The sequence below is a fragment of the Vombatus ursinus genome, unplaced genomic scaffold, assembly GCF_900497805.2.
Source record: "Vombatus ursinus unplaced genomic scaffold, bare-nosed wombat genome assembly UNPS02014798.1, whole genome shotgun sequence".
Lineage (NCBI taxonomy): Eukaryota > Metazoa > Chordata > Mammalia > Diprotodontia > Vombatidae > Vombatus > Vombatus ursinus.
Window position 1 is genome coordinate 83,619,716 of NW_020954576.1, and position 25,093 is coordinate 83,644,808.

Consider the following 25,093-nt stretch of genomic DNA (forward strand, 5'->3'; position numbering starts at 1 on the left):
TCTGTAATTTTTTCCCAAGCCTTTGATATTCTCCCCTCTTTCAGATATCTTGGCAATTAATCTCTCAACTTCTCCTGCCTACCTCTCCAAATCGTGTCACCTCCTGCATGGACCTCTTTTGCATATACTAAATTTAATACAGGTTTACTTTCCATCCTTATTTTCTTAAATGCTGTTTTCTACTTCATATATAGCCTATCAGAGATTTTGAAGCTGAGACAAAACGTGATAAGTCTACTATGTTGATGGTAAAAAGAATTGTTAATTTGTGTATCAATCCTGAAAGATCTTTTTTCCATTTTTTGTCCTTTGTTCTTCCAGTTTCATCATTAAATATTCTTGGAATAATCTGGCTCAATTATACTGCTTACCATGCTTTTAATAAATTTATTTTCCTTGTTACAGCTTCTTGTTATTTAATAAGGCAGTACTATACTCATAATTTTCTACCATTCTCCTACTTATAATTTTATAATCAATTTTATATTCTAAACCTGTGTTACCTTGTCTGCCATATTTCTTCACTTGGCAATGTGGTTTCTAGGACTGTTTGGTCTTTACATTGTGTCTACTGATTTCCATTGGTTAAATTCCCTTAGAAAACAGCAGTAATCTGGGCTGATATCTATGCTTTCATGTATTTTTCATTACTTGGCACGAACAGCTTCTTTAAACAGATCAAACTAGAGACGATTTCATTAAATGCCACATCTCCTTTTTAGTCTTTCTTCTAATCTGATATTGATTTTGCTTTTTGTTGTAAAAAGTCAATGGCTTTCATACTGGTAAACATATATTTCCTTTCCATTAGGGTATAATCAAATTAATATGTTGTGATGACCTCCAGTGACCACCTATTTAATACCTCCCAACTCTCTTCTTGAAGAAAATATTCGTTATACATAGATGAAGAGCTTCTGTGTAGTATATACAATAGGCCTACCTCTTACATTTCCTTTTTTCTTTTTTTTTTTTGGTGAGGCAATTGGGGTTAAGTGACTTCCCTAGAATCACACAGCTAGTACGTGTCATGTGTCTGAGGCTGGATTTGAACTCGGGTCCGCCTGACTCCAAGGCTGGAGCTCTATCTACTGTGCCACCTAGCTGCCCCCACCTCTTACATTTCTTATTCCTGAGCCATATTTTACATTTCCTACTGACATTAAAGTCACTGAGTATTAAAGTATATGCTAAGTTAATGTGGAGGCCCTTAGGAAGATCTTTCTAAAATTTCTCCTCTTTTATAGTCTAAAACTCAATTTGGCCAATAGGCTGAAATTATCTTTATGATTTTTACAAATGTTTCTATCACAAATATTTCAAAACAAAATGAACAAAAACATCAGGAATTTGCTGACAATTCTTCCAGCTTCTCTATTTGCCTCTTCAAGTAAAATTTGTAAACCATTTCATGTTGGCTTTTTGTCTTCTGCTTTCATTTATACAGAGAATGTGAAGATTACTATGACCCAGTACCTCCTGTAGTAAGTCTGCTCAGTCACAGGACAAGGCTCTTACATTTCAAGTAACCACATATACATTAATGTTTATAGATGATATTATAAAAAAAAAAAAAACCATGTGATTCTTTGCAACCTCTGCTCCCTTTTATCACTGCCACCATTACTATAAATGCAGAAGGCCACACAGGACTGATGGCTGTTTTGTATTTTTATGTGTTTCATGGGTTGTTATAGACAAAGAATTAACCAATAATCAAGTTCTAACTTAGAACTTAATCAAGGCCCATTTTAGTTCAGTTTTTTTAATATGAAATTTCTTAAGTTGGGGCAGGAATGGTAGTTTCTCTCTCGCACTCTTTATAAACATGTAAAACATATTCATTGAATCTTGTATCCCTTTGACAACAAAATCATTTTACTACATTCACCAAGAAAATCTTGTCTGTGATGTACATGAGATATTTTCTGAAGAAAAGTTAGTACTTTTTTTCAATAAAAGTGAGCAAGTCTTACCTCTAGCCAAATCTTCCACAATACTTTGGTCTGGTGAGGACTCTTTGACCAGTAGTCCATCTTCTGAGTCACTGATATCTCTGATCTCTCCTGAATCCAAAAGATCATCCTTTTCTGAGATGTCCATATCCTCCTCTGGTACTTCCACTTTATGAAGTTTTATTTGTATACTCTCTGGCGGCCTCTTGTTTTCCTCTGGTGCCAACGTATCCCCTTCATTCACAGAAAACTTTCTTCCCTGGTCTCTTTTGGGTTCTGTTTTTCGTTCTACAGGAAATACTAAAATGTCCATATTTATGATGCTGTTTAGCAAGCCATAGTATATGGTTCCAAATATCTTATAGATTTATATAACCTTATTACTTACCTGTTAAAATTAAATCTTTGTAGTTATGCTACTCTACACTCAAATATGCTAATTTGTTGTTTAGGCTACTACATGGAATAAATTTCTTCCTGGGAAAGTTAGGACTAAGCATCATATATTTGAACAAATTGATTTCTATTATCTCCCTGAATATGCATATAATTTGATTTTTGGAACCTTGTTATATTTCTCTGCTTTATTCTCCTAAGCATTCAGAATGCTTAAAAAATTATTCCTATGCTTACAGAAGCATTTTTAGAAAATTGTTTCCTTGGGGCAGCTAGATGGTACAGTAGATAGAGCACTGGCCCTGGAGTCAAGAGGACCTGAGTTCAAATCTGGCCTCAAAAGCTTGACACTTAACTAGCTGTGTGACCCTGAACAAATCACTGAACCCTGATTGCCTTGCCAAAAAAAAACTGTTCCCTCTCCTAAAAGCTTAGTGGATTAAGAATAACTTGAAGAAATTATTAAGGGCACTGTCTGTATTTATCATCCATAAGAATGCCCAAGGAGAAGATGTGTGAAAATTGGAACATTAATGCATTGTTAGTGGAGTTGTGAGCCAATCCAACCATTCTGGAGAACAATCTGGAACTATGCCCAAAGGGCTATAAAAATGTGCATACCTTTGACTCAGCAACACCACTTCTAGGGCTGTATCCCAAAGAAATCATACAAATGGGAAAAGGTCTCACATGTACAAAAATATTTAAAGCAGCTCTTTTTGTGGTGGCAAAGAATTGGAAATTAAGGGGATGCCTATCAGTTGGGGAATGGCTGAACAAGTTGTGGTATACGAATGCAATGGAATACTATTGTGCTGTAAGAAATTATGAGCAGGCAGACTTCATAAAAACCTGGAAAGACTTGTATGGACTGATGCTGAGTGAAGTGGGCAGAACCAGGAGAATGTTGTACACAGTAACAGGCATGTGGTGTGATGACTAACTTTGACAGACTTAGCTCTTCTCAGCAATGCAAGGATCTAAGATATCTCCAAAAGTCTCATGATGGAAAACGCTATCCACATCCAGAGAAAGAACTATGGAATTTGGATGCAGATCAAAGCATACTATTTGCTCTTTTTTATCTTCTGTTTTGTTTTGTTTCTTCTTTCTTGTGGTTCCTCCTATTGGTTCTAATTCTTCTTTACAACATGACTAATGTGAAAATATGTTTAATAGGAATGTATATGTAGAGCCTATATCAGATTGCATGCTGTCTTGGTGAGAGAGGTGGAGAGGGAGGGGGAGAAAACATAAAACTGAAAAGCTTATGGAAGTGATTTTCAAAAACTAAAAATAAATTAATTAATTAAAAAAAAAAACAATGCCCAAAGATGAGCATGATAAACCAAGCCAGTGCATTTAACTATTTATTAATAGCAATGCAATTTGTTAGGAAAAGAGGTATAACAATAGGTTGAAATTAATATGAAGGTTTTTTTGGGGGGGAAAGGGGGAATGACAGTGAATTTTAGTAATTTTTAGATATCCCTATTCCTCATGACACAATAGGTAATAAAATAGTTGAACTGAATAATTATCTTTATACAGAAACTTTTTTTCCAAAGTATTTTTAGAGGATATAATACTTATCATACCTCAATAACTTGGTTAACTCTTACTGTTGAGAACAGTAATACCATGCTGGAGATGTAGTGTGGTGTAATGCGAAAAACAGCAAATCAAGTCAATAGAGCTAAGTTTGAATCCTGGCTTTGACACCTAGTAGCTTGTGACCTTAAGCAAATCATTGGGTATTGTAAATCTTAGAGGCTCAAAGCTGGAAGAGACCTCAGAGGGCATCTAGTCCACTCTTTATTCTGTAGATGAGGAAACTGATGCTCAGGAAGATGAAAATCCTAAGAGGTTGTTGGCTTCTAACCTCTCTGAGACAGTTTCCATATATGTAAAATGAAAATTATATTTGTACTACTTTTGTTGTGAGGAATGTGCTTTCTAAAATTTAAAGTACTATATAAAATATTAGCTATTATCATTAATAATAACTCTGAATAAAATATACTTCCCTCCTTTTGACAGAGAGATGGAGGACTACTAGGGGAAAATGTAGGTGTTGTCAGAAATGGTCAGTGTTTCTGTTTGTTTTGCTTAACTGTTTTTGTTGTTGCCATAATGGAAGGTTCAATTTGGAAGAATGAGGATGGTATATCTAGAGATGGCTATGATTAAAAACAAAAGTCATCAATAAAACTTATTTTTAAACAATAATAATAATAATAATACCCAATTGCCACTGAGATAAGTGGGGAAAGGGAATTTGGGGTCAAAGAGAGGGAAATGAATGGCTATTCTTAAGACTATTGAGATGTCATGGACTCTTTCCTAAACAGACCAGGCTGGTCTCATATAGGGTTATGCCTTGCATTGGATTCCAGAAAGAACATAAACCGTCCTTACCCACCAGCCTAACTCAAGAAGACAATAGATTTGTACTTACCTGGAAGAGGCATCTCAGAACTTCGTTCTGGAGGCTCAGCAACTGCTAGTGGTACACTCTCTTCTACCAAAGGGTGTTTGTATCTGACAAAATAGATCAGGTCCTGAATATCATCCAGCAGAGCAGCCTCTTCATCAAACATGTCTATCTCCTTCATGCCCAGTTCCTTGTTTTCTACCACTCTTGAATCTAACATTTTCTCCACCATATCAAGGATGTTTGATTCTGAGGAGCGAAAGACATCGTCCAGGGCTTTTTCCATATTATATGCCAGGCTCTCCTTCTGAGTAAGCTCTAGCTTACTTTCCATGTCATGGAATGTGGATTCCATTAAGAGGACATTTTCAGACCCAAGGTACTTTTCTAATCTTTCTACTCGTTTTTCATCAAGAAAGCCCTTAATGATAGGCAGTTGCTTTATTGTGTCACTATATTCTAACTTTACAGCTTTTTTATATACCAAGTTATCGTCAAGCTCTGTAGAATCAGATTGCTGATTTGTTTGGCTTTCTGTATCAGTGAAATTCTGTGAATATTCACGGTCCTCTTGGGAGAAATCATCTGGCCAAGACCTTTCTGTGTAGCCGAAGTCTTTTTTGTTTTTCGGACCATCTTCTTTTTCAAAGTAATTAGTCTCTTCAACTAAATCTAGAGCCTGGTTTTCATCCTTGCCAAAAGAGTCACTAACTGCAGTGGATGTGGATTTTTCATCTTTTTTGAGGGGATTTTTTTCTTGCTGCTCTACAGCTATTTTAACAGATTCTCCAACCTTTGCAGTTACCTCTTTAGGCATAGTCCTGCCTGACTCTTGCAAGCTGCTATCTATTCCCTCAGTTTCTAAAATCATACTTGTTTTCTCTTTGGTGTCTTCCATGGTATGAATCAGATTAGTGACTCCTGAAGTAGCTTTTTCTCTCATTTGCACATCAGCATTTATCCTACTGCTCTGGTCACTAGCAGCAGCGCTAATAGCATTTTCATCTTCTAACAAATCCTCAGTTGTATAGAAGTCATCACTTTCAGCTTCTGCCTTTTCTGTCTGGAATTCTGTTGTCTCTATGATAAGGGGTTGGCCCACGTTTTCTTTGAAATAATTTGTTTCTCCATCCTTAGGAATATCTTTGTCTTTACTTTGCGTGCTCTCCATTTCTTTGCTTCCATCTTTGGAAAGTTGATCTGGAATCTCTCTTTCAGAATGCCTGATCTTTTCATCCAGCTTCTTGCTAATCTCAGTTTTCATATCTTTTTCCCGCTGGTCCATTAAATTTTCTTCCAACATAAGATTCTCCTCCACCTTGTCTCTTGATAAATCAGTTTGATCTACAGAAGAAATATTGATTTGATTTTGAGTTTTAAGCCCAGCTGGCTGCATGGATTCCTTTCCTTGCATCTTCACTGGATACATGTTCTGCTCTTGTTCATTTTCTGAAATAACTATTATATCCACATTTCCTTTGGATGCATTTTGTTGTTCATCTTCTAACAGTGGTTTAATATTTATAGATTTCTGTTCAGTATTTTTCTCTTTCATTTTCTTCCAGAGAGTTTTATGTACAAGATCACTCTCTAAGTTGTCATCTAAAACCTTCTCTCCAGACTTTTCCCCTTTTGTGGGCTGCTGAATAATAGTTCCCTTTAGGTCATCTCCCATGTCATTAAGGAGTGATTTTAAAGTGTCTTCTCTTATTTCAGCAGGATTATTAAGTTTAAGGTCAGTTTCATGAGTAGGGCTTTTTATAAAAATGTCTTCATCCCCTAATTCCATTCCATTCTTTATGAATTCTTCTGTGGATGATGGTATTCTCTCGCTTTTTTCCTTAATTTCAGTCACCATGCCAATTTCAAGGGCATCGTCTAGGTTTTTGTCATGATTTGTTACAGGCACTTCCATAGTCAAAGGAGTGCTGTCTTCTTCCCATTTACTAGTCAGGACTTTTTCATCATCCTCTACCTTTTTTTCATCTAAATCAGAGCCATCCAAATCTGTGGCATCTCTTTCTTCTTCACCTCCACCAACAATAGATAAAATAGTATCTCCTAAGGTTTTCAGTATGTTTTTATCATTCTTTTCATCAGTCCTAAGCTGAGCTATTTCATCAGGATCTCCTTCCGTATTTTCACCTGTTGAATATTTCTCAACTACTGTCTTCCTTGGTGTTTTCCCATCTTCTCCATTTGTAAAAGTTAGTAATGGTGGTTCATCAAAGCTTTCATTGTCCTCTTCCTCAAGTTTGGAATCATCGGTGTCCAATTCCTCATCAAATTCATCTTCTAATGAAGTAACAAGCCTAGTTGTTTCATCATCAGATACAAGTGCATCTGCAGTTGAGCCAAATTTTGTTTTCAAATCCAAATTAATTTCCTTTTGCAAAAGTTTATAGGCATCAATCTCCTCCCAGTCCTTAGAAAGCTGATAAATGTTGATGTTTTTGGTATTCTCACTCTCTGGCACTTTTAATTTGTCTTGCAGCATTTCTTCTAAGGGCTCAAGGAAGGGTTGGTTTCCCTGAGGATTATCTACATGACTATTTACATTAACTGGGGGCCTCTGTGTTTCAAATTCTTCCTCTAGAATCTTAGTATTTTCAGACGGTAAGCTGTTTTCTTCCGAATTTGCAAGAACTTTGCTGTCCACTGCTGTTTCAGGCTCATCATTGCCATCCTTGGATACTTCAAGAGGTTCTTCAATATTCACCTTCTTAGGATGTTCCTCCTCTATTTCTTCTGTAGGTTTCTCAGAGCTTTCAGTTCCAGAAGTGTTCAATTCATCTTCACCTTTGCCTCTCACAGTTTCTCCCAAAAATCCTAAAAGATCTTCAACATCATAGTTGTCAAAATTATCCATTCCTCCATCAAAACAAACAAAATCTGTTTCCTGAAAGAAAAGAAAAATGTTATTGTGTCAAACCATCTTTAATACATACCCTGAGTCCTGTAATACAGTCAGCTCTTGATTACACATATTAAGTGGCTTATCAATAACTCATTTTTTAAAATTTTATTTATTTTTATTTTTCAACCTTTGCTTTTATAAGATTTTGAGTTAAAATTCCCCCCCCTTCCACTCCCACCCTCCCCAGGAGGGCATGCAATCTGATATAGACTATATATGTATGATCACATTAAATATATTTCCACATTAGTCATGTTGTAAAAGAAGAATCAGAACAAAAGGGAAAACCATGAGAAAGAAAATATGAAAAATAACAACAAAAAAAGAGAAAATAGTATGCTTCGATCTGTATTCAGACTCCACAGTTCTTTCTCTGGATATGGACAGCATTTGCCATCATGAGTCTTTTGGAATTGTCTTAGATTTCAATAACTGATTTGTGAATGAATTTTATATTTATATTTAAAAATAGTTGTATCTGATGGTCTAGGAATTCCCTTCAAACAAAATCATCAAACTACTTCATGAAGCTCTGACTCAGGAGAAGCTGAGAAACTAACTCTCCTATCAACTTGTCTTCTTGAATATACTTTCATATCTTCCACTTCATGTTAGAAATCAACAGAATTTGTCATTCTAGTTGTTCTTATTTTCCCTGGCTTAGCAAAGAATGCTGTTCACTTAAAGGACCTTTTATCGGGATGCAGGCTACATAGGAAATTTAAAGTAAAAAGAAAGAGCGAATCGTGTCAGAAGTTCTTTCCTACTTAATTATGTCAATAAGAATGAGAAAAGGAGATTTGTTGAGGGATATACCCTAAAGTAACCTGGAGTCATTTATATTAATTTTAAATGAAATTTTATGTCTATTTGTGGATTTTATTTTATCCATGCTATTGTTATCCCTAACTAAATAAAAAGCTGAGCAAGTATTGGATTTCAATAAATCATATACTTAAAGAAAATTTCAATTAATTTTATTAGCTTTAAAATGCCTTATCCTTATTTTTATTCTCTTTTAGTTTTGTATTAAATTTGATCTTGGCTCTAACAAGCTGGTCATCTGAATGTACAGACAACTGATTGAGAATGACTTCCACACCAGTAATGATTTGCTTCCTATCCATTAAAATATAATTAACTCATTCCTTTTCTCAAAGAAAGTCTTTTATATGACTGCTCAGGGGGTCATTTCCCCAGCCTGGGCCTCAGCTTCCTTCTCAGTAAAAGAAGGGGTATGGAAGGCTCTAAGTGAGCCTTAGTCTAAGTGAAGCATAGGCAAGATAAGTCTGTTTAGTCTACAAGTGTCTCTGTCCTCTGTCCAATCCTTACTGCTGAACCCAGTTTGCCAACCTGTTTTTCTAAGTTCTCTCTGCACTGAAGTCATCAAGCCTAAGAGTCTATGCTCAGCTAAACTGGAGGTTCTTTATTTTGATGGTGCAGGGCTAATGGCTTCAATTAACAACTGGACTAATTGGTTGTGTGTGTGTGTGTGTGTGTGTGTGTGTGTGTGTGTGTGTGTGTGTGTGTAAGAAAATAATGCTGTATCAGCTCTCCCTTTCACTGCAGATGAAAGCATTTACAACCATTCTATTAATACTCTCAGAAGCCTCAACTTCTTGACAGAGTACAATCTGCCCAGGTCATGTCTCCATGACCTACAGACTGCCTGAATCACATTTAAATAGAGAACTGTCATGCGATTAAAAGTGAGGCAGCTGCTGCAACAAAGTCAGTTTAAACACCCTCAAGATTGGAAAAAGTCAGAGGATGAAAAAAGCTCAAAGCCCTCATCCATACTGCTACCTCTGCCAAAATTCTGCCATAGATCGATGCTACCAGCTTTTGAGCTCTCTAGCAACTCTAGAACAATTAATTAGAAGGAGGAAACTGCACTGTATTATCACTTTGGCAATGAGACCACTTCACCCAGCAAGAAGCCACGTTGCCTTAATTCACTGAAGACCAAGGCCTCAATCCCCAAACTCTTTCTGTTTCTTTCCCCTGAATCTACCAAATATTCAGTCACTGATGTTAGGGATAATACTTTCTTTTGTAAGAATAGGGGTTGATTGAGTAAATCAATAAAATTAACCCAACTCATTTAAAGTAAGAGAGAAACTGCTAAACCCTGATACTTTATCCAGGAAAGAATACATCTTTTTAATCAGTCTTTAGACTAAGCATGGGAAAAAACCCTTGACCATTGCACAAACTGGCTGAGGAAACTTGGTAATAGCACTTTGTGAGGTAGCAGTATGGATGAGGGCTTTGAGCTTTTTTTTATTAATAGAATGCTCATCAAGGAGCTCAGAGTCTAAAGGAAGAGACAACACGAAAACATGTGTAAGCAAAACATATAGAGGATAAATTGGTGATGGTGTCAAAAGGAAGACACTAAGTTTAAGGAGGACTAGAGGTGCTACTTGCAAAGGCTACTTGGGCCTTAGAATGAGATTTTAAGGAAACCAGGGGCACCAGGAAGCAGAGATGAGGAGAAAGAATTCCAGCTTCTGAGGGACAACCAATAAAAGTGCACAGGCTCTGGAGATGGGAGTGTCTTCTGCAAAGAACATCCAGGAATCTCAACATCACCAGACTGCAGAGTGCACAGAGGGGAGCAAAACATAAAAAGATTGGAAAAGTAGAAAGAGGCCAGGGTATGAAGGACTTAAAAACCAGAGGGTTTTATATCTGCTCCTACAGGTAACAGCAGGTCTGGGGTTTACTGAACAGGGAGTTCATGGAGTTTACTGATGTGATCAGACTTGCACTTTAGGGAGATCAATTTGACAGGTGAATAGAGGATAGGTGAGAGTGGAAAAGGCAAGGAAACTAACCTGAAGGCTGTTATAACAATCTAGATGTGAAGTGATAAAGGCTTATACTACTGTAGTCACAGTGTCAGAGGAGGGAAGGGGGAGCATACAAGATCAAAATAATTTTTAATGGACCAGTCTATCAATTTACTTGCAAAAATGGGCTGACAAGGACAGGTAGGTGGCACAATTGATAGAGCACCGGCCCTAAAGTTAAGAGGACTTGAGTTCAAATCTGGCTCAGACTCTTACTAGCTGTTAGACACTGAGCAAGTCACTTAACCCCAATTGGCTCCCCCACCTCCAAAAAAAATAGGTTGACATATGTCTTAAAACAACCAAAAATACTTCATTCCTGAAATTTTATACACAAATTTCTCCTTGGTAGAATTAAGCTTCTTGAGGAAAGGTACTATTTGTACTTTGTGTATCCTCATTACCTAAAAAAGCACCTGACACCTAGAAAATACAATATAAGCTTGTTGGATTAAACTGAAATTCCAGATGTAAAGGAGAGAACCCTTAGGCTACCCAGCTGCCTGAAAATCTTTTATGTTTCAAAGATTATATCTTCCGTCACAAGGTCTTTAAAATTCTCTCTCTACTTAAAAATATGCTCTAGCACAAATTAAAATTTGATGCAAAGACTATTAGGATTCCTTACTTTCAAGCTGAAAGTAACTACTACAGTCTTTTAAAACCCACTTCAAAGAAATAGATGGTCTACTTAATAATTATAAATTAAGAACAAAAAAAAAAACTCACTACTTACATCTGTTGGTAGTTCTAATTCTTGTTCAGAATACTGATGATTTACTTCAATTAAATCCTTGGGAAAGTACCCAAAAACACTGCCAACCTGTCCAAAAGAATGAACAAAATGAGGAAATATCAATACACACTGCAGAGAAAGAAAATAGCAAACTTGTAGTAGTTACAAAAACTGTCATGTGTCCTTTTCATTAAACATATAGCTATATCAAAAGTAGCTCACTGCATAGTCACTAAAGGATATGTATATGTATACACACACACATATATATATACACATATATGTACCTATACATACCCAACACCCACATACAGGAAATAAAGTCATCTTATCACCAACTAGTTAAATATTCCACAGTAATAATCTCATTAGTAACATCCGACAACTGTCTAAAAGTCAACATTACTACTGGAATGCTGTTATGAAGATTAGATAGTACAATAAAAGACTGGCCGATAGGCCATTGAAGTCATAGTTTCTAACATATTCCGCCCACCCTCCCCCCCCCAAAAAAGGCTCCAGAATAGTTTAAAAAAATGAGGACCCAAGCATCACTCTAAAAGCTTTTAAAAGAACCTCCTACATTTTCTGAAAGAATTACTATATGATACTTATGAAATAATGAAAAGAGCTCACAACTAGGAGTTAACACATATGGCTTGTAATTCCAATTCTTCTACTAAATAACTTCCACTAACACATACCCTTGGAAAATCACTTAAGGAAACTAAAGCCCAGAGTGGTAATCTGCTAAAGAGAAGGACTGGATAGGTCTGTATGATAACTTTCAGCTTTATACCTCTGCAATGTAAGGAAAAACAAATTTCACTTGTCCAGGTAACAAGCTTTAATGATAATGAGAAAAATAAGGAAAGGAGGAAGTATTTCTAGAAAGGAAAAACAAGTTCTTAAACAAAGAGAATATTTAATATTTACCACTTGAGCATAAGCACAGACAATAACAAACCCTATATTTACAAACTGGGTGGTATCACCTTTCTCAAGAACACTAAATAGAATTAGAGAATGAATAATTTTGCTACAATAGGAAAACTAATGCTTAAGTCAGTCAGTGAATAAACATTTATTAAATGCTTATTATATACCAGGCACTGTGCTAAGTGCTAGGGATACAAAGAAAGTCAAAAGACAGTCCCTGCTCTCAAGGAACCCACAATCTAATGAGGGAGAAAATATGTAAACAACTATGTATACAAACAAGCTGTAGACAGGATAAAATGGAAATAATCAACAGAGGGAGGCACTAGAATTAAGCACAAGCTAACTATTAGGACAGAAGTGAGGGATATAGTTCAATGTTCAATTAGGTTTACAGGTGCGCCACAATGAATTTCTCTCAATGCCAACATTTTTTTCCTTTCCAAAGCTGTACTAGAAATAGAAAGTTTTCCTCAATAAAGCTTACGAGGCTAATATTCTAAGACAAATTCTAGACAAATAAGCATAACTTTCAGGCTACTCTATAAAATATTAAGCAGTAAAAGAGTGGCTCAGTAACATTAATTCTAAGAGTGAAAGAGGTATAATAGAAAGGGCAGGAGAGCAGCCTGACATGTTATTGAGTGAGGAGCTAGTCTTGCTTGAAAATGATCTATCAGTCAAAGTGTAGGTTTCTGCAAACAGTATCATGGCTCCTACAGATGGATTTTGGGGAATCTATTATGTATAAAATGAAATTTAAGGAAAAAGAAATATTTTGGTTTTTAATAAAAAAACATTCAGGTGGTGAGTCATGGTGTATTGGAATGGTAGAAACTCAAGCTTCTCTCTACTGATAGAAAGACAGGAATCATAAGACCATTAGATTCCAGAGCTGGAGAAGACCTTAGTGAATACCTAGCCCTATCTCCCTAATTTTGCATATGAAGAAACCGGGGTCTAGAGATGTGAAATGATTTGCCTGAGGTCATACAAGGAATTAGTGGTGGTCATGAAATTTAAGCCTAGAAGCCAGAATATTTAGCTAAAGTTCCATCCAAAGGATTTTCCAGGAGAGATGCTACTTTCTCCATAAAACTTACTCCAAATATTTCAGTCCATAATGATGTTTCCATTCTCAGCTCCTAAAACACCAAAATCTTCCCTGTCTGTAGCACTCATTTGTGCCGTTAACCATGGGTTTCTCTTTGACTATTTCATGTACAACTATAAGCTATAGCTATAAGCGATTATGTCTTAAAACTTCTCCTATATCATACAAAGTAGCTTAGAAATATATCATCTCAATCACATGCTAGCAGGTAGTAGGAACTTATCAAATAAATATTTATTTGATTTAGTTGAATTCCTTTTTCTACAACTCACATGTGGAATACTTTGTACCCACTTTTCTACTGCACTGTCATACATGAACTCTCTCAACTACTTTGTTTGCCACCAATGGCCATTTGTCAAAAGATATAGGGAAGGAAAACAGACTGAGAGCTTCTCAAAGGCACCTATATTCCTCAAGTCTTCAGTGCCCTGGTATAATGCTATGCATTAATTGGCACTCAAATAATTATTCATTTAACAAATACTTACTGAACATATCTTATGTTGAAATCACTATGTAAGGGATATATGAATATAAGACATGTCCTGCTTTCTAGGAATTTCTAATCTAGCCAGAATATGTACACAAATAACTACACAAAAAGGTAGTAGATGATAAACACCAAACAAGTTTGGGGTTAGGTAATCAAGAAAGGCTTCATGGATGAGATCAGATTGGAACTAGTACTCCAACTACCAATACAGCATAGTGCCACTACACTATGGAACAATTACCCTTAGGGATTTATTTCCTCCTTCGTGAGTCTTAAATAGAATAGGTTTTTATACATATCAGATAGTTTAAATGGATTACCTCCTAGAAGCTGGGAGTTAGACCAGAGGATTTCTTAAGAACCTAGACCCAGGATTCTATTTTTAAAAATTATACCTATTTCTTCATGAAGGGGTTTTTCCTATTATCGTTTGCTTTTCTCTCTCTCAAGTTTCAAAGCCTTAGAGTAGGGATTATGCCTTTCTTTAAACAGTACTAAGAACACTTTCAGTATGGAGAAAATATTAAGCTCTCAACCCATTACACTTAAAAAAACAAACAAACAAACATGGGAATTAAGAGAAATCATAAGCATTCCTTCCAGTCAGGCTCATCTCTTTCTGATAATTTTCCCAAATCAATTTTTTAAAAATACATATGCAATTTGATGGATTAGTCAGGTCAAATTAAAACAAACTAGTAACTAGTGAAATGTGTAGCTGTGGACAGAGCCTAGCAGAAGACATTCAGAAGAGGCAGGAAGAGAGAAAGGGTAATGGTGGAAGAGGGGGAGAAATGGCTGAAACGGAGCTAATTACAACAGAATCCAATTAAAAGTCCTTTCAAGAGGAAAAAAAAAACCATCATGGAAAAAAGATTGTGAAAATCAAATTTTCCTTCTTCCCCATCCCTTCCCCCATTTTAATGATGCTCAAGGCTCTCCAATGACAGAACCTATTAATAACACAGATAATTATGTGCCACAAGTTCCCAGGTCCTTTAGGCTTTTCATAAACAAATGTTAGCTAAGTTGCTATAAAAGAAAATGCAAATATAAAGAATCAACTGCACATCCTGAAACACTATAATAGGCTTACCTTCTTAACTTACAGAAACAAGTTTTGATACTCCTGGCAAATTTAAAGTATGTGGCATTTGTCATTTCTCAGGTCAATAAAGGAGATTATCTGCAGGTTTTTAGTCATCTCAACCCTAGAATATTTATGGAATATTCATAGCTTACAAGGTCTTGAACTCAGTGTTATACTTGTGCCAGAAACAAAAACAAGAATCTCAAGAAAGAAATGTAGTTATTGAAAGACAATGGCATAATGAAATAAAAAGGGAAGAAAAGAAAATATGCTAAATATTACTTACACTTCCAGCCCAAAGTTCAGGTGATCTTCCTACTAATTTGTAATAGACATACACAGCTTCCCCTTCTTTGAAATTTACAAATCGGCAGTCTGGACCTGTGAAATCCTGCAGAGCTCTACCCCGGTACATCAACACTGTCAGAAGAAAGCAGAAGGACCAAGCATCACTAGTAGCGCTTCACACTTCTGTTTGTGTTTACATTCCATGGGGAATCTGAGAACACTTTGTAGATGTGAATTGTTTTCCAACTACTTGTAGATAAAACCACCTACAGTAAGGTTCTTAGTAGCACTTGAGGTTTTAAGATTGTTTTTTGTTTTGTTTTAACATTCATAACAACTCTTGATAGGTAGACAGTTTACATCAGGTAGTACTAATTCCGTTCTGTGGGTGGATGGCAAAGAAACCTAGAGAAATTAAAATGATTTGGACAGTACTCGTAGCTCCCTAATACCCTAATCACTGAACTTTCCCATTTTATGTCTACAAAAATGTTCATTTCACAGACTGAGGTATAAAGAAATCAAATTACTTACCAAGGCCACACAAAGAGTTGGTAACTGAGCTGTGAAGAAAACCTGAATCCCAAGGACTAATTATCTTGAACTATTTATTAGAAGGCACACTACCTATAAATGGACAAAATTCCTACTATGCAGCACTAAAAATTGATGATTATATTTGCAGCAAAGCTGTGCTCCTTGAGCAAATTATCTGGAAAGAATGGCTTTGAGGTGCCAAGTCTTTGCCAAATAAGTCTATGGTTTTGATCATAAAATAAGAAAGACATGCCTAAAATGAAAAGTTTTTATGAGAAATAATGCAATTTTAAATAAATCAAACACCAAGTTTAATCAGAATTTAAAAGGAAAGAAAATTAGCAGATAGAGGGGAGCTAAGTGGCACAGTGGATAGAGTGCCAGGCCTGGAATCAAAAAGACCTGAGTTCAAATCCAGCCTCAGACACTTACTAGCTATGTGATCCTGGACAAGGCACTTAACCCTGTTTGCCTCTGGTTCCTCATCTGTAAAATGAGCTGAAGAAGGAAATGGCAAAACCACTCCTGTATCTTTGCCAAGAAAACCCCAAATGGGGTCACGAAGAGTTGGACATGAGTGAACAACAACATAAAGTAGAGAAGCTGACATCAAAACAGCATTATGAAAAAAAGTCATTGTTGGCAGACACTAAGGGAAAATTTAGATACAAAATCAGAGCATTATATGGATCTGAAGCTGGAAGGAACCTCAAAAGCCTTATTATAGGATAGCCCCTCTCATTTTGCATGTTTAAACTGAGACCCAGAAAGGTTGGGACTTGCCTAAGGTCACATAAGTGTTAGACACAGGACTTGTCATAAATTGCTCTAACACTGAGCAGCCTAAAGAATAAGGATTTAAATCAGGCAGGGACTCAAATCTGAGTTGGTATTTTTATTAGTCACTCCCCCACACATATATACGTACATATGAATATATGATATACATGTGTACATGTAAAAATGCACATACATATGCTATACTACAAATATGGGTATGTTTTATGTATGTGTATGCTATATCTTTGTATGTATAACTATACACATATACACGCTGGTATACATACAAACATGATTGCATATATAGTCACAAAACATGCTTATATTTGCAGCATAATGTAGTGAGAGAAACAGACTCTGAATCAGAAAACCTGGGTTCAAATCCCATCTCCAGAGGTACCGGTTGTAAGACCCTCTGCAAGTAAGTCTCTTAATTTCTCAGAATCCCAAGCAACTCTCTAAGACCATAAACTGCAGAATATTTCCTAATCTACACTGGTAGAGGAAATAAAATCATAGGTCTGAACAAAAAGGAAAAAAATTCCCAAACCCAAAATTAAAAATGCACCCACTTTTTTTTTTCCTAGTATAAAAAAGAGCCAAGAAATTGTTTACACAGTGGTTAAGGGGAAAGGGAGAAGAGGGGCAATGGAAAACACTCTATTCCTTTCCTAAGCATAGAAATTATCAAAGTTCTACATAAATTAATTTCTAACTATACTTTGGAATGAGACACATATATAATAACTTGGTTTTAAGATCTGTTCCAAAGAAGTCACTTGAAGGAACAGAAAAGGCTGACAGTTTCAATTTATTTCAAAGTCCCTAGGATTAACTTTTAGCAATTTGTTGGCACAAGTCGGTCTTTTAGTTGTATATTGACTCTGCTCACTTCTCTTCAGGAGATACAATAATTCTTGTATTTCAAGTTAAGAGAATTTTTTAAAGGTACCTGTATATGCCTCTTAAGAATATTTTCTTATTCATCCTTGCATATTATAAGGGCCAAGTTACTTCTCTTCTGGCACTTTGGTCAGCTAGTTACAAATCCATTTGTTAAAAGAGTTGTTGGCAGACAAACACAAATGTCAAGAAATACTCGAATATTTTGGAGTTTGCAAGAACAAAAGTGGGCGAAACTAAAGTTGCTTTAGGTTGTAATATTGGTGGATTCTTTGTTTTCTAACTCTTCAAAATTACTCATGACTATCTCCCTCCCCCCACCCCTCCCCCTTAGAGCTGACCAAAGGACTTAAATCAAAAACCCAGTTTTAACTAACTGCTTCAGCTTCCTTGCCTATAAAATGGGCTATCCTAGGAGTCGGGTATGAATGCTCTGGTCTCAAGAGTGAAAGATAGGACCTCCCCTGTGACTCGTTGGAGACGAAAATGTTTCACATAAGGACAAGATTCAGAGATCAATAACAAAAATGTAATGTGTATGCACGTGTAGGTAATCAGGGTTTGCCCTTTCATAAACCCAAAACACTTTTCAAAATACAGCTAAGTAGCAAACAATTCCGGCAAGACTCAAAGAGAGTGGAAAAAGCAGTCCATGAGACTGCCTTAAACCTAGCAACCCATCTGGTCCTACAAATGCAGCAAAGGAGATCTTTACAACAGTGGAAGGGCTGGAAGGCACTTTCTCCTAGCCTAAAGAACAAACACCGGGTTTTGAAAACCAACAAATCCCAAAGAGGACTTAGATGTTACGTTTATTATCTCTTGCTGGCGGACGAAAGGCTGGAAGGGGGTCCTATAGTTCAGAAGAGGGTGAGGGCACGTTTCTCCTGATCTCCCCTCTCTCGATTCGGGGGCAAAAAAACTTGCAACAAGTGGAAGAAGCCGGCGAGCTCGGGTGCCGCGGTGGCAGGCTGAGGCGGAGCTATGGAGACGCCCAGACCCAGGAGCAGAAAAACCGGGGGAGGGGTAGAGGGTACTTTCTTCTGCCTCCAGAAGCCAGAGCTGTTCCCTGGCGCCAGCTCGGCCTCCGGTCTCCGGCTCCCGCGGAGCACTGACCCTCGGAGCAGGCAGTTCGTCCGCCCCCCAGCCCCGCAACTCCGCGTGTCCCCCCACTCCTCGCCCCGATCCCGCAGACCCGGGCGCCCACTCACTGCTGCACTCCTCGTCCGAGCAGCTTTTCAGCTCCGCGAAGCGCCGGTCCCCGCTTCGGTTCGCTTGACCCAGCCGCGGCCCAGAGGAGAAGAGTAGAACGAGGAGACAGAAGGGCAGACGCGGCGCTGCAGCCATGTTGGCGGGGCTGGGGCTGGGGCTGGGGCTGGGGCTGGGGCTGGAGCTGGGGCTGGAGCTGGAGGGGTGATGGGGGCGGAGGGAGGCCCCGGGCGCGGGGGACTGCGATGGCGAGGCGGCGTGGAGGAGAGAAGAGAAGGCGGGGGCGAGCGGCGAGGTTAGGACCGGGGTTTGGGGCGGAGGGAGAGCATGAGCAGTGCCAGGCAGACACGTCAGCCGCGCAGGGGATGGAGAAGGATGGGAAGGGAGGGCTGGGGAAAGAGGAGAGGAGGAACCGGAGACCGGGCTGCATCTCTCAGGCCTAGGAGAGGGGCGGGGAAATGCAAGGGAGACCCCGCCACCTGGCCCTTTTTCCGTCATCTCTTCCTCGCCCTATCCGCGGCTCCTGCCGTGCTGTCTTTGTGCTGTTGGTTGCATCCCGCACTCCTCCGAGTTGGCCACCTCCTCTGCTTTAGCGTGGATCCTATCTGCGCCCTCCTTTACCCTCGTTCCGGCTGCGCTCCAGCTCTCCTCCACGCATCCATTGTCCTCCTTGCTCTCTCTCCTTCCACTCCCTTGTCCTGACCACTGTCATTCTTGACTTTAAAACAACTCCACAATCCCTCCCTTTACCTTTGTGTCTCCCACCCCCAGGCCATGCTATTTTACCGCATGGGGTAACTAAAAGGAGGAGGGATTTTGGAGGGTCTGATGTCGGTCTGGCTAGGGGCAGCTAGGTGGTGCGGTGAATAGAGCATCGGCCCTGGAACCTCAGATACTTACGAGCTAGTTGTGTGACCCTGGGCAAGTCACTTAACCCCCATTGCCCCCACCATAAAAAATAAATAAATTTTTTAAAATAAAGATTAGGATGCACAGAATACTCCTGAATATATGTTAAAATTGAATACTGAAAATTCGAGTGGACTGAGAATTCTAGGCTCTAAGCTTCCAGAGTACAAAGGATAAATTCATGATTAATTGATGAAAGGTTATAGTATACAAATACATATATGTATACAAATACATATATGTATATACACATATACATATATACACATGCATTAAACTATATACGTGTATACATATACACATATGTGATATGTGCATATTCTCGAAAGGAGGCATTGGTGATGTGACTGCACTTAGAGCTAGAACCTGGGTTTGTATTTCTGCTACTAATAACTCATTGTCTTAACTTTGAGTAAGTCACTTAAACTCTAGGCCTCAGTTTCCTCATCTGTTAAAATGAGAGAATTGAATTAAGTGACCTCTGAAGTACTTTCCAAATTTGAAATTATGATGACCTGATCATCTCTAAGGCCCCTTTCCAGCTGTGAATCCTATGACCTCAGACACCTTTTCCATTAAGCCAAGTCTTGAAGGGGGATAATATTAGTAAAATGTGCCATCAGAATTGGTCATTTTGAAACAAAACTAAAAGAAACCCTTGAAGAAATCAGCACTGTAACATCCTTTTATTACACTGATACAAGTAAGTAGCTTGTTAGCCCCTGTGTATTTACATATTCAACGAGTACCTAGTTCCAAGAACACACGTACTGTTGACTTAGGGTTAGGGTGGAAGTCTGGCAAATCATCAGAAATGTGACATTCATTTTTAGATAGAGGAAGTCTCTAATTTATAATCTGTACCCCCAAATTATGTAAGTCATTTCTTTGGAACTTGTAATTAATTTTTTCATATAAACAAATGGTGCTTAGAATAGCGTAGAAAAGTATGTTTAGCTCGTATTGTAGCTTTTTTGAGGGGCTTAGTGAAACTCTGTACGTATACAATAAAAAAAGTAGAAAATAATTCAGTCTAAACATTCATTAAGCATTTCATGTGCAAAACATTGTAGCAGACATAGAAGATACAGAAAGATGAGGCACAGGCCCTTGTCTCGAGAAGTTTATAAATCTAATAAGGGAAAAGACCAAAACTAAATAACTACAATACCAGGAAGACTGAAATGAGGAAGTGTCTATAGTGGAAAGAGCATTGAATCTGGAGTCAGAGGAATAGGATTTAAATCTCGCCTCTTGTACTACCTATACCTGAAGCCTCAGTTTCAGTTTTCTCATATGTAAAATGAAGGGGTTGGACTAGATGGCATCTGAGATCCCTTCCAGATCTGTGAGCTGTGCCCCAACAGTACAAAAAAAAAAGTCTAGTCCAAATGTTACAAGAAATTTGAGACAGAAGAGATCCCTTTCACCTGAGGTGTTAGAGGCTTTAGGTAGCATCTGAATTGGACCTTGAAGAAAGGGCAGCACTTCAACAAATGAAGAAAGCTTGACAGGGAATCCATTCCAGGCATGGGGGACAATATCATCAAGGCATGGAGATATAAGGGACAGAATAACAGTGGAGAATAAAGAGCAGTCCAGTATTTTTCATGTAGACTGCATGAAAGCTACTTATAGGTAGTGGTATGAAATAAGGCTACACAGGTTGAAACCAGATTGGGGTGGGTCTTCCCAGCTCTAGGTCAATCAATCAATCAATAAATAAATATTAAGCAAAAGTGCTGGTCTATTGATGTATCTAGATCTATGATTTAAATAGTTGAATTAGTTAAACTTTAGCTATAACTAAATACAATTAAAAGAAAAACTTAAAGAAATCAGCATTAGCTTGCCTTTTTCTTACAGTGATGTAAGTAGCTTATAAGCATCTATATATTTACTCATTCTACAAGTTAGTTTTATTTATGTTTCAATCTATGATCCTTTCACTGATAGAGTCAGATTATACTTTATTCCTTAGGCAATAGGGAGCCTAAGAAGACTTTTTTGTACAAAAATGCCATGATCATAGCAATGCATTAGGAAGATTACTTGAACATTGTTATATAGAGGCTAGATAGAGGAAAAGATGGGAAGAGGGGCAAGAATGCCAGTTAGGAGCCTATTAGAATAGTTTAGAGGACAAAAGAGGAGGACTTGAACTAGAGTGTTGCTGAAGGAGTTAAAAGCAAAGTCTAGAGAGGTATTAAGGAAGTTGAAAAGGCAAGATTTAGGTATGGGTGAGGGATAAAGAAAGAGTTTTGTCTTGACCCCAAGATTATGATGTTGCAGTGCTGCTAACGAAACAAAACAAAAAATAATAACACCGAATAAGATCATTTTTAAAAATTCAACTTGAATACTGTTTCATGATTGAGGAAGTAATTTTAATTAGAGAAGTAGGGAAACTTTTATAGTGTTTCCAGAGACTTCTGAACACTCTTAAGGGTTTTAAAAGTTGTTGACATTAGTTCATCATTATACCTGTTTTCACTTAAAAACCTATAGTTTTTGTTTTCTTTGACATAGGTATATGATTTGCACTACTCAAATGATTATCAACCATGGTTAGTATTGACTTTTGGCTCATAAATGTATAATGTATATGAATGGAGCAATGCATAGACTGTATGATATAAAACAGCTTGTGCATATGGGGCATGGATAGATAGATATATCTGATCTGGGATTGTGATTTCAACTCTTATGGGCAGTAGGAGGTGCACTGTGGTTGTACTACTAGCAGTAGCTGAAGGAGGGAGGGGCAGCATGGATCTAGGATAGCTGTGGTTGGACAATCTTTCACTTTTCTATATCCAAGAGGATTGCTGGGCTAGAATTATATCTACTGCTCATACCTTATAGGTATGATTCTTTGGGGGTTCAAGATTAATAGGACTTCACTTGAATGGGAGGGAGCTAACAGCTAGCTTACTTTTGTCAACTTAGCTCCCTTCCACCAAACACTTAGTATACAAAAAAAATACCAGATAATGAGCAAACAGTACCCAAGTAAACAGAAATTAGAAAAAGTATACAGACTAGTGTGGGGAAAAAATACACAAGAATAGATGAGCTCTCGTTTATATCAAACTGCATGCCTTCTCAAGGAGGGGGGAATAGAGGGAGGAGGGGAGAGAATTTGGAATTCAACATTTTTTTAAAATGAATGTTAAAATTGTTTTTACATGTAATTGGAAAAAAAATAAACTATAAAAATTGAAGAACAGATGAACTCTTGGATTGGAAGTGAGATAAACTCTTAGCTTAACCAGGGAAAGCCTACCAGCAGGGAAATTACTTTTAGCAATCTCAATCTAGGATTACAGTGGCTAGAAAACAAAGGGCATTTTGAGAGATGACTTCTCCACTTCTGTAGCTCAATTCAATTCAATTCAATAAAGTTCCTTCTATGTGCCAGGCACTGTGCTAAGAGCCCGGGATACAAATAAGAAAAATCCTAGCCCTATAGAAACTTATAATCTAATGGGGAAAGCCAACAAATCAAGGGGCAGGTAGGTGATGCAGTGGATAGTGCCAAACCTGGAGTCAGGGAGACTCATCTTCCTGAGTTCAAATCTGGCCTCAGACACTTAACTAGCTGTTTGAGCCTGAGCAAGTTGCTTAACCCTATTTTCCTCAATTTCCTTATCTATAAAATGAACTGGAGAAGGAAATGGCAAACCAGTCTAATATCTTTGCCAAGAAAACCTCAAATGAGGTCATGAAGAATTGGACATGACTGAAAGCAACTAAACAACAATAACAATACACTAAAAGAAACTGGTAAACTAGGGGGTAGGAGTAGGGCACAAAGGAGTACCCCGTTCCATAGAGTTGAAAGCCAGGCAGCTGATAGAAAACAGGAGATACCAGGGAGGTTGTGAGTCCTCTATAAAGGAAGGTTTTGGGAGGAGTTTAATTCTCTGCCTTCTACCCCTCCAATCAGAAAGGAGAGGCGACTGAGGGTGAGTTGAGAAAATATAGAATATCAAAACATGAGTCTTTCTTTGTGCTGATAAGATTTCAGATGATCAGTTTATGCTGGGATGGAGTGGGGGAGAGGACATATTATTCCATGGAAGAGAGGGAAACTGAACAGCAGATGAAAAATGGAGTTAGACCTCTAAAAAAAAGGAAGGTTTTGATAGGAGTTTAGTGCTCCACCATCCAGACCTCCAGTCTCCCACCAGCACTTCAAAAATGAAGGCAATGGGGTATAGAAATCTATCCTGCCCTACAGGAAAATAGAAGAGGAAGAAGATAAGAGAAGGGGGGTGGGGAGGAGATAGAAGGGAGGGCAGATTAGGGGAAAGGGTATTCAGAATGCATGCTGTCTTGGAGTTGGGGGAGGGATGAGATGGAGAGAAAATTTGGAACCCAAAATCTTGTGGAAGTGAATGTTGAAAACTAAAAATAAATAAATTAATGAATCTTTTAAAAAGATGGCTATCTAGGGGCAGCTAGGTGGTGCAGTGGATAGAGCATCCACCCTGGAGTCAGGAAGACCTGAGTTCAAATTTGGCCCCAGACACTTGATGCTTACTAGCTCTATGACCGTGGGCAAGTCACTTAACCTCATTGCCTAGTCAAAAAACAAAAACAAAAACAAACAAAAATGGCCATCCACTTCTCTCACCCTCAGCAGTCTTTTCATAGTCTCAGTGTTCTAGCTCAGAGCTGTGTCAGCCAGTCAGGAGTCACTCCTCCCTCTATTTCCGTGTTCTTCTTCAGGAAACTGCCCCAGGCTTGGTAGGGTAGTAGGATTACAAATGAAATGAAGAGAGCAGAGGGGGGAGAGAGTTTTCTGAACTAACTGGGCAATAACCAGAATTAAAGAGAGGAAGGAAGAAAGATGTTAAAGAGAATGTGTGTGTATAGAAAAAAGAGGGAATGGTGGATGAGCATAAAAAATGCACAATCTTTTCTAACAAAAAGAAAGGAAATAATGAGGGAAGATACTATATCAAATAGTTTTGTGCCCTGGCCACGTGAAGAAACTACTGGCCTTCAGTAATTGATTGCCCTTCTTACTATCTTCATTATGGAAGAGGAAAAGGGAAGGTGGTATGCAACCAACTGTAAGTTTGTATGGAAAATATGCAAAACATAACTCCATGAGTTGTCACCTTTAAGGATCCCAAAACAATTTCCTTTTTAGAGATGGAAATCTTTTATGCATTTCCTGATATTGATCTCTGTTCTTTAATTACTGCTAAAATTTAGAAGAGGGTTATCAACTACATAAAGCCTTGTTATATTTAGTATTATATTTTTACTTCTCAAATATGTTTAGGAATATTAAACGGTTGAGAAGGCATACTAATATTTTTCTGATTTCTATTCAAAGATGACAAGAATACATCAATGGAAGACTGTAACAAATATTCAGAATTTCCATGTTAGTTTCATTGTATTCATTTAAAAGAAGTGGCTTAGCTGTTTGTGCAAAAGTAATAAATAAGTGATCTGTCTTTGAACTAAAGTTAACTATTAATTATTCAAAGGATGGCCATATTATTTGTAGATTCTTCA

The 25,093-nt window shown here is 37.8% G+C and overlaps 1 protein-coding gene across 1 annotated transcript; it reads right to left on the reverse strand.

Annotated features, from left to right (window-relative positions):
* Positions 1–15,236: 15,236 nt before the first annotated feature.
* Positions 15,237–19,131, reverse strand: LOC114049795 (circumsporozoite protein-like). Its single transcript, XM_027871204.1, has 2 exons — positions 18,652–19,131; positions 15,237–15,352 (listed from the first exon to the last, which is right to left on the reverse strand). Exons 1-2 carry the CDS (start codon positions 19,077–19,079, stop codon positions 15,334–15,336), a joined length of 447 nt encoding a protein of 148 aa, XP_027727005.1. The 5' UTR covers positions 19,080–19,131; the 3' UTR covers positions 15,237–15,333.
* Positions 19,132–25,093: the final 5,962 nt, after the last annotated feature.

Bases quoted from the DNA above. Each gene is read 5' to 3' on its own strand.
- LOC114049795 (XM_027871204.1), bottom strand. From the start codon at position 19,079: ATGCAGCCCGGTCTCCGGTTCCTCCTCTCCTCTTTCCCCAGCCCTCCC.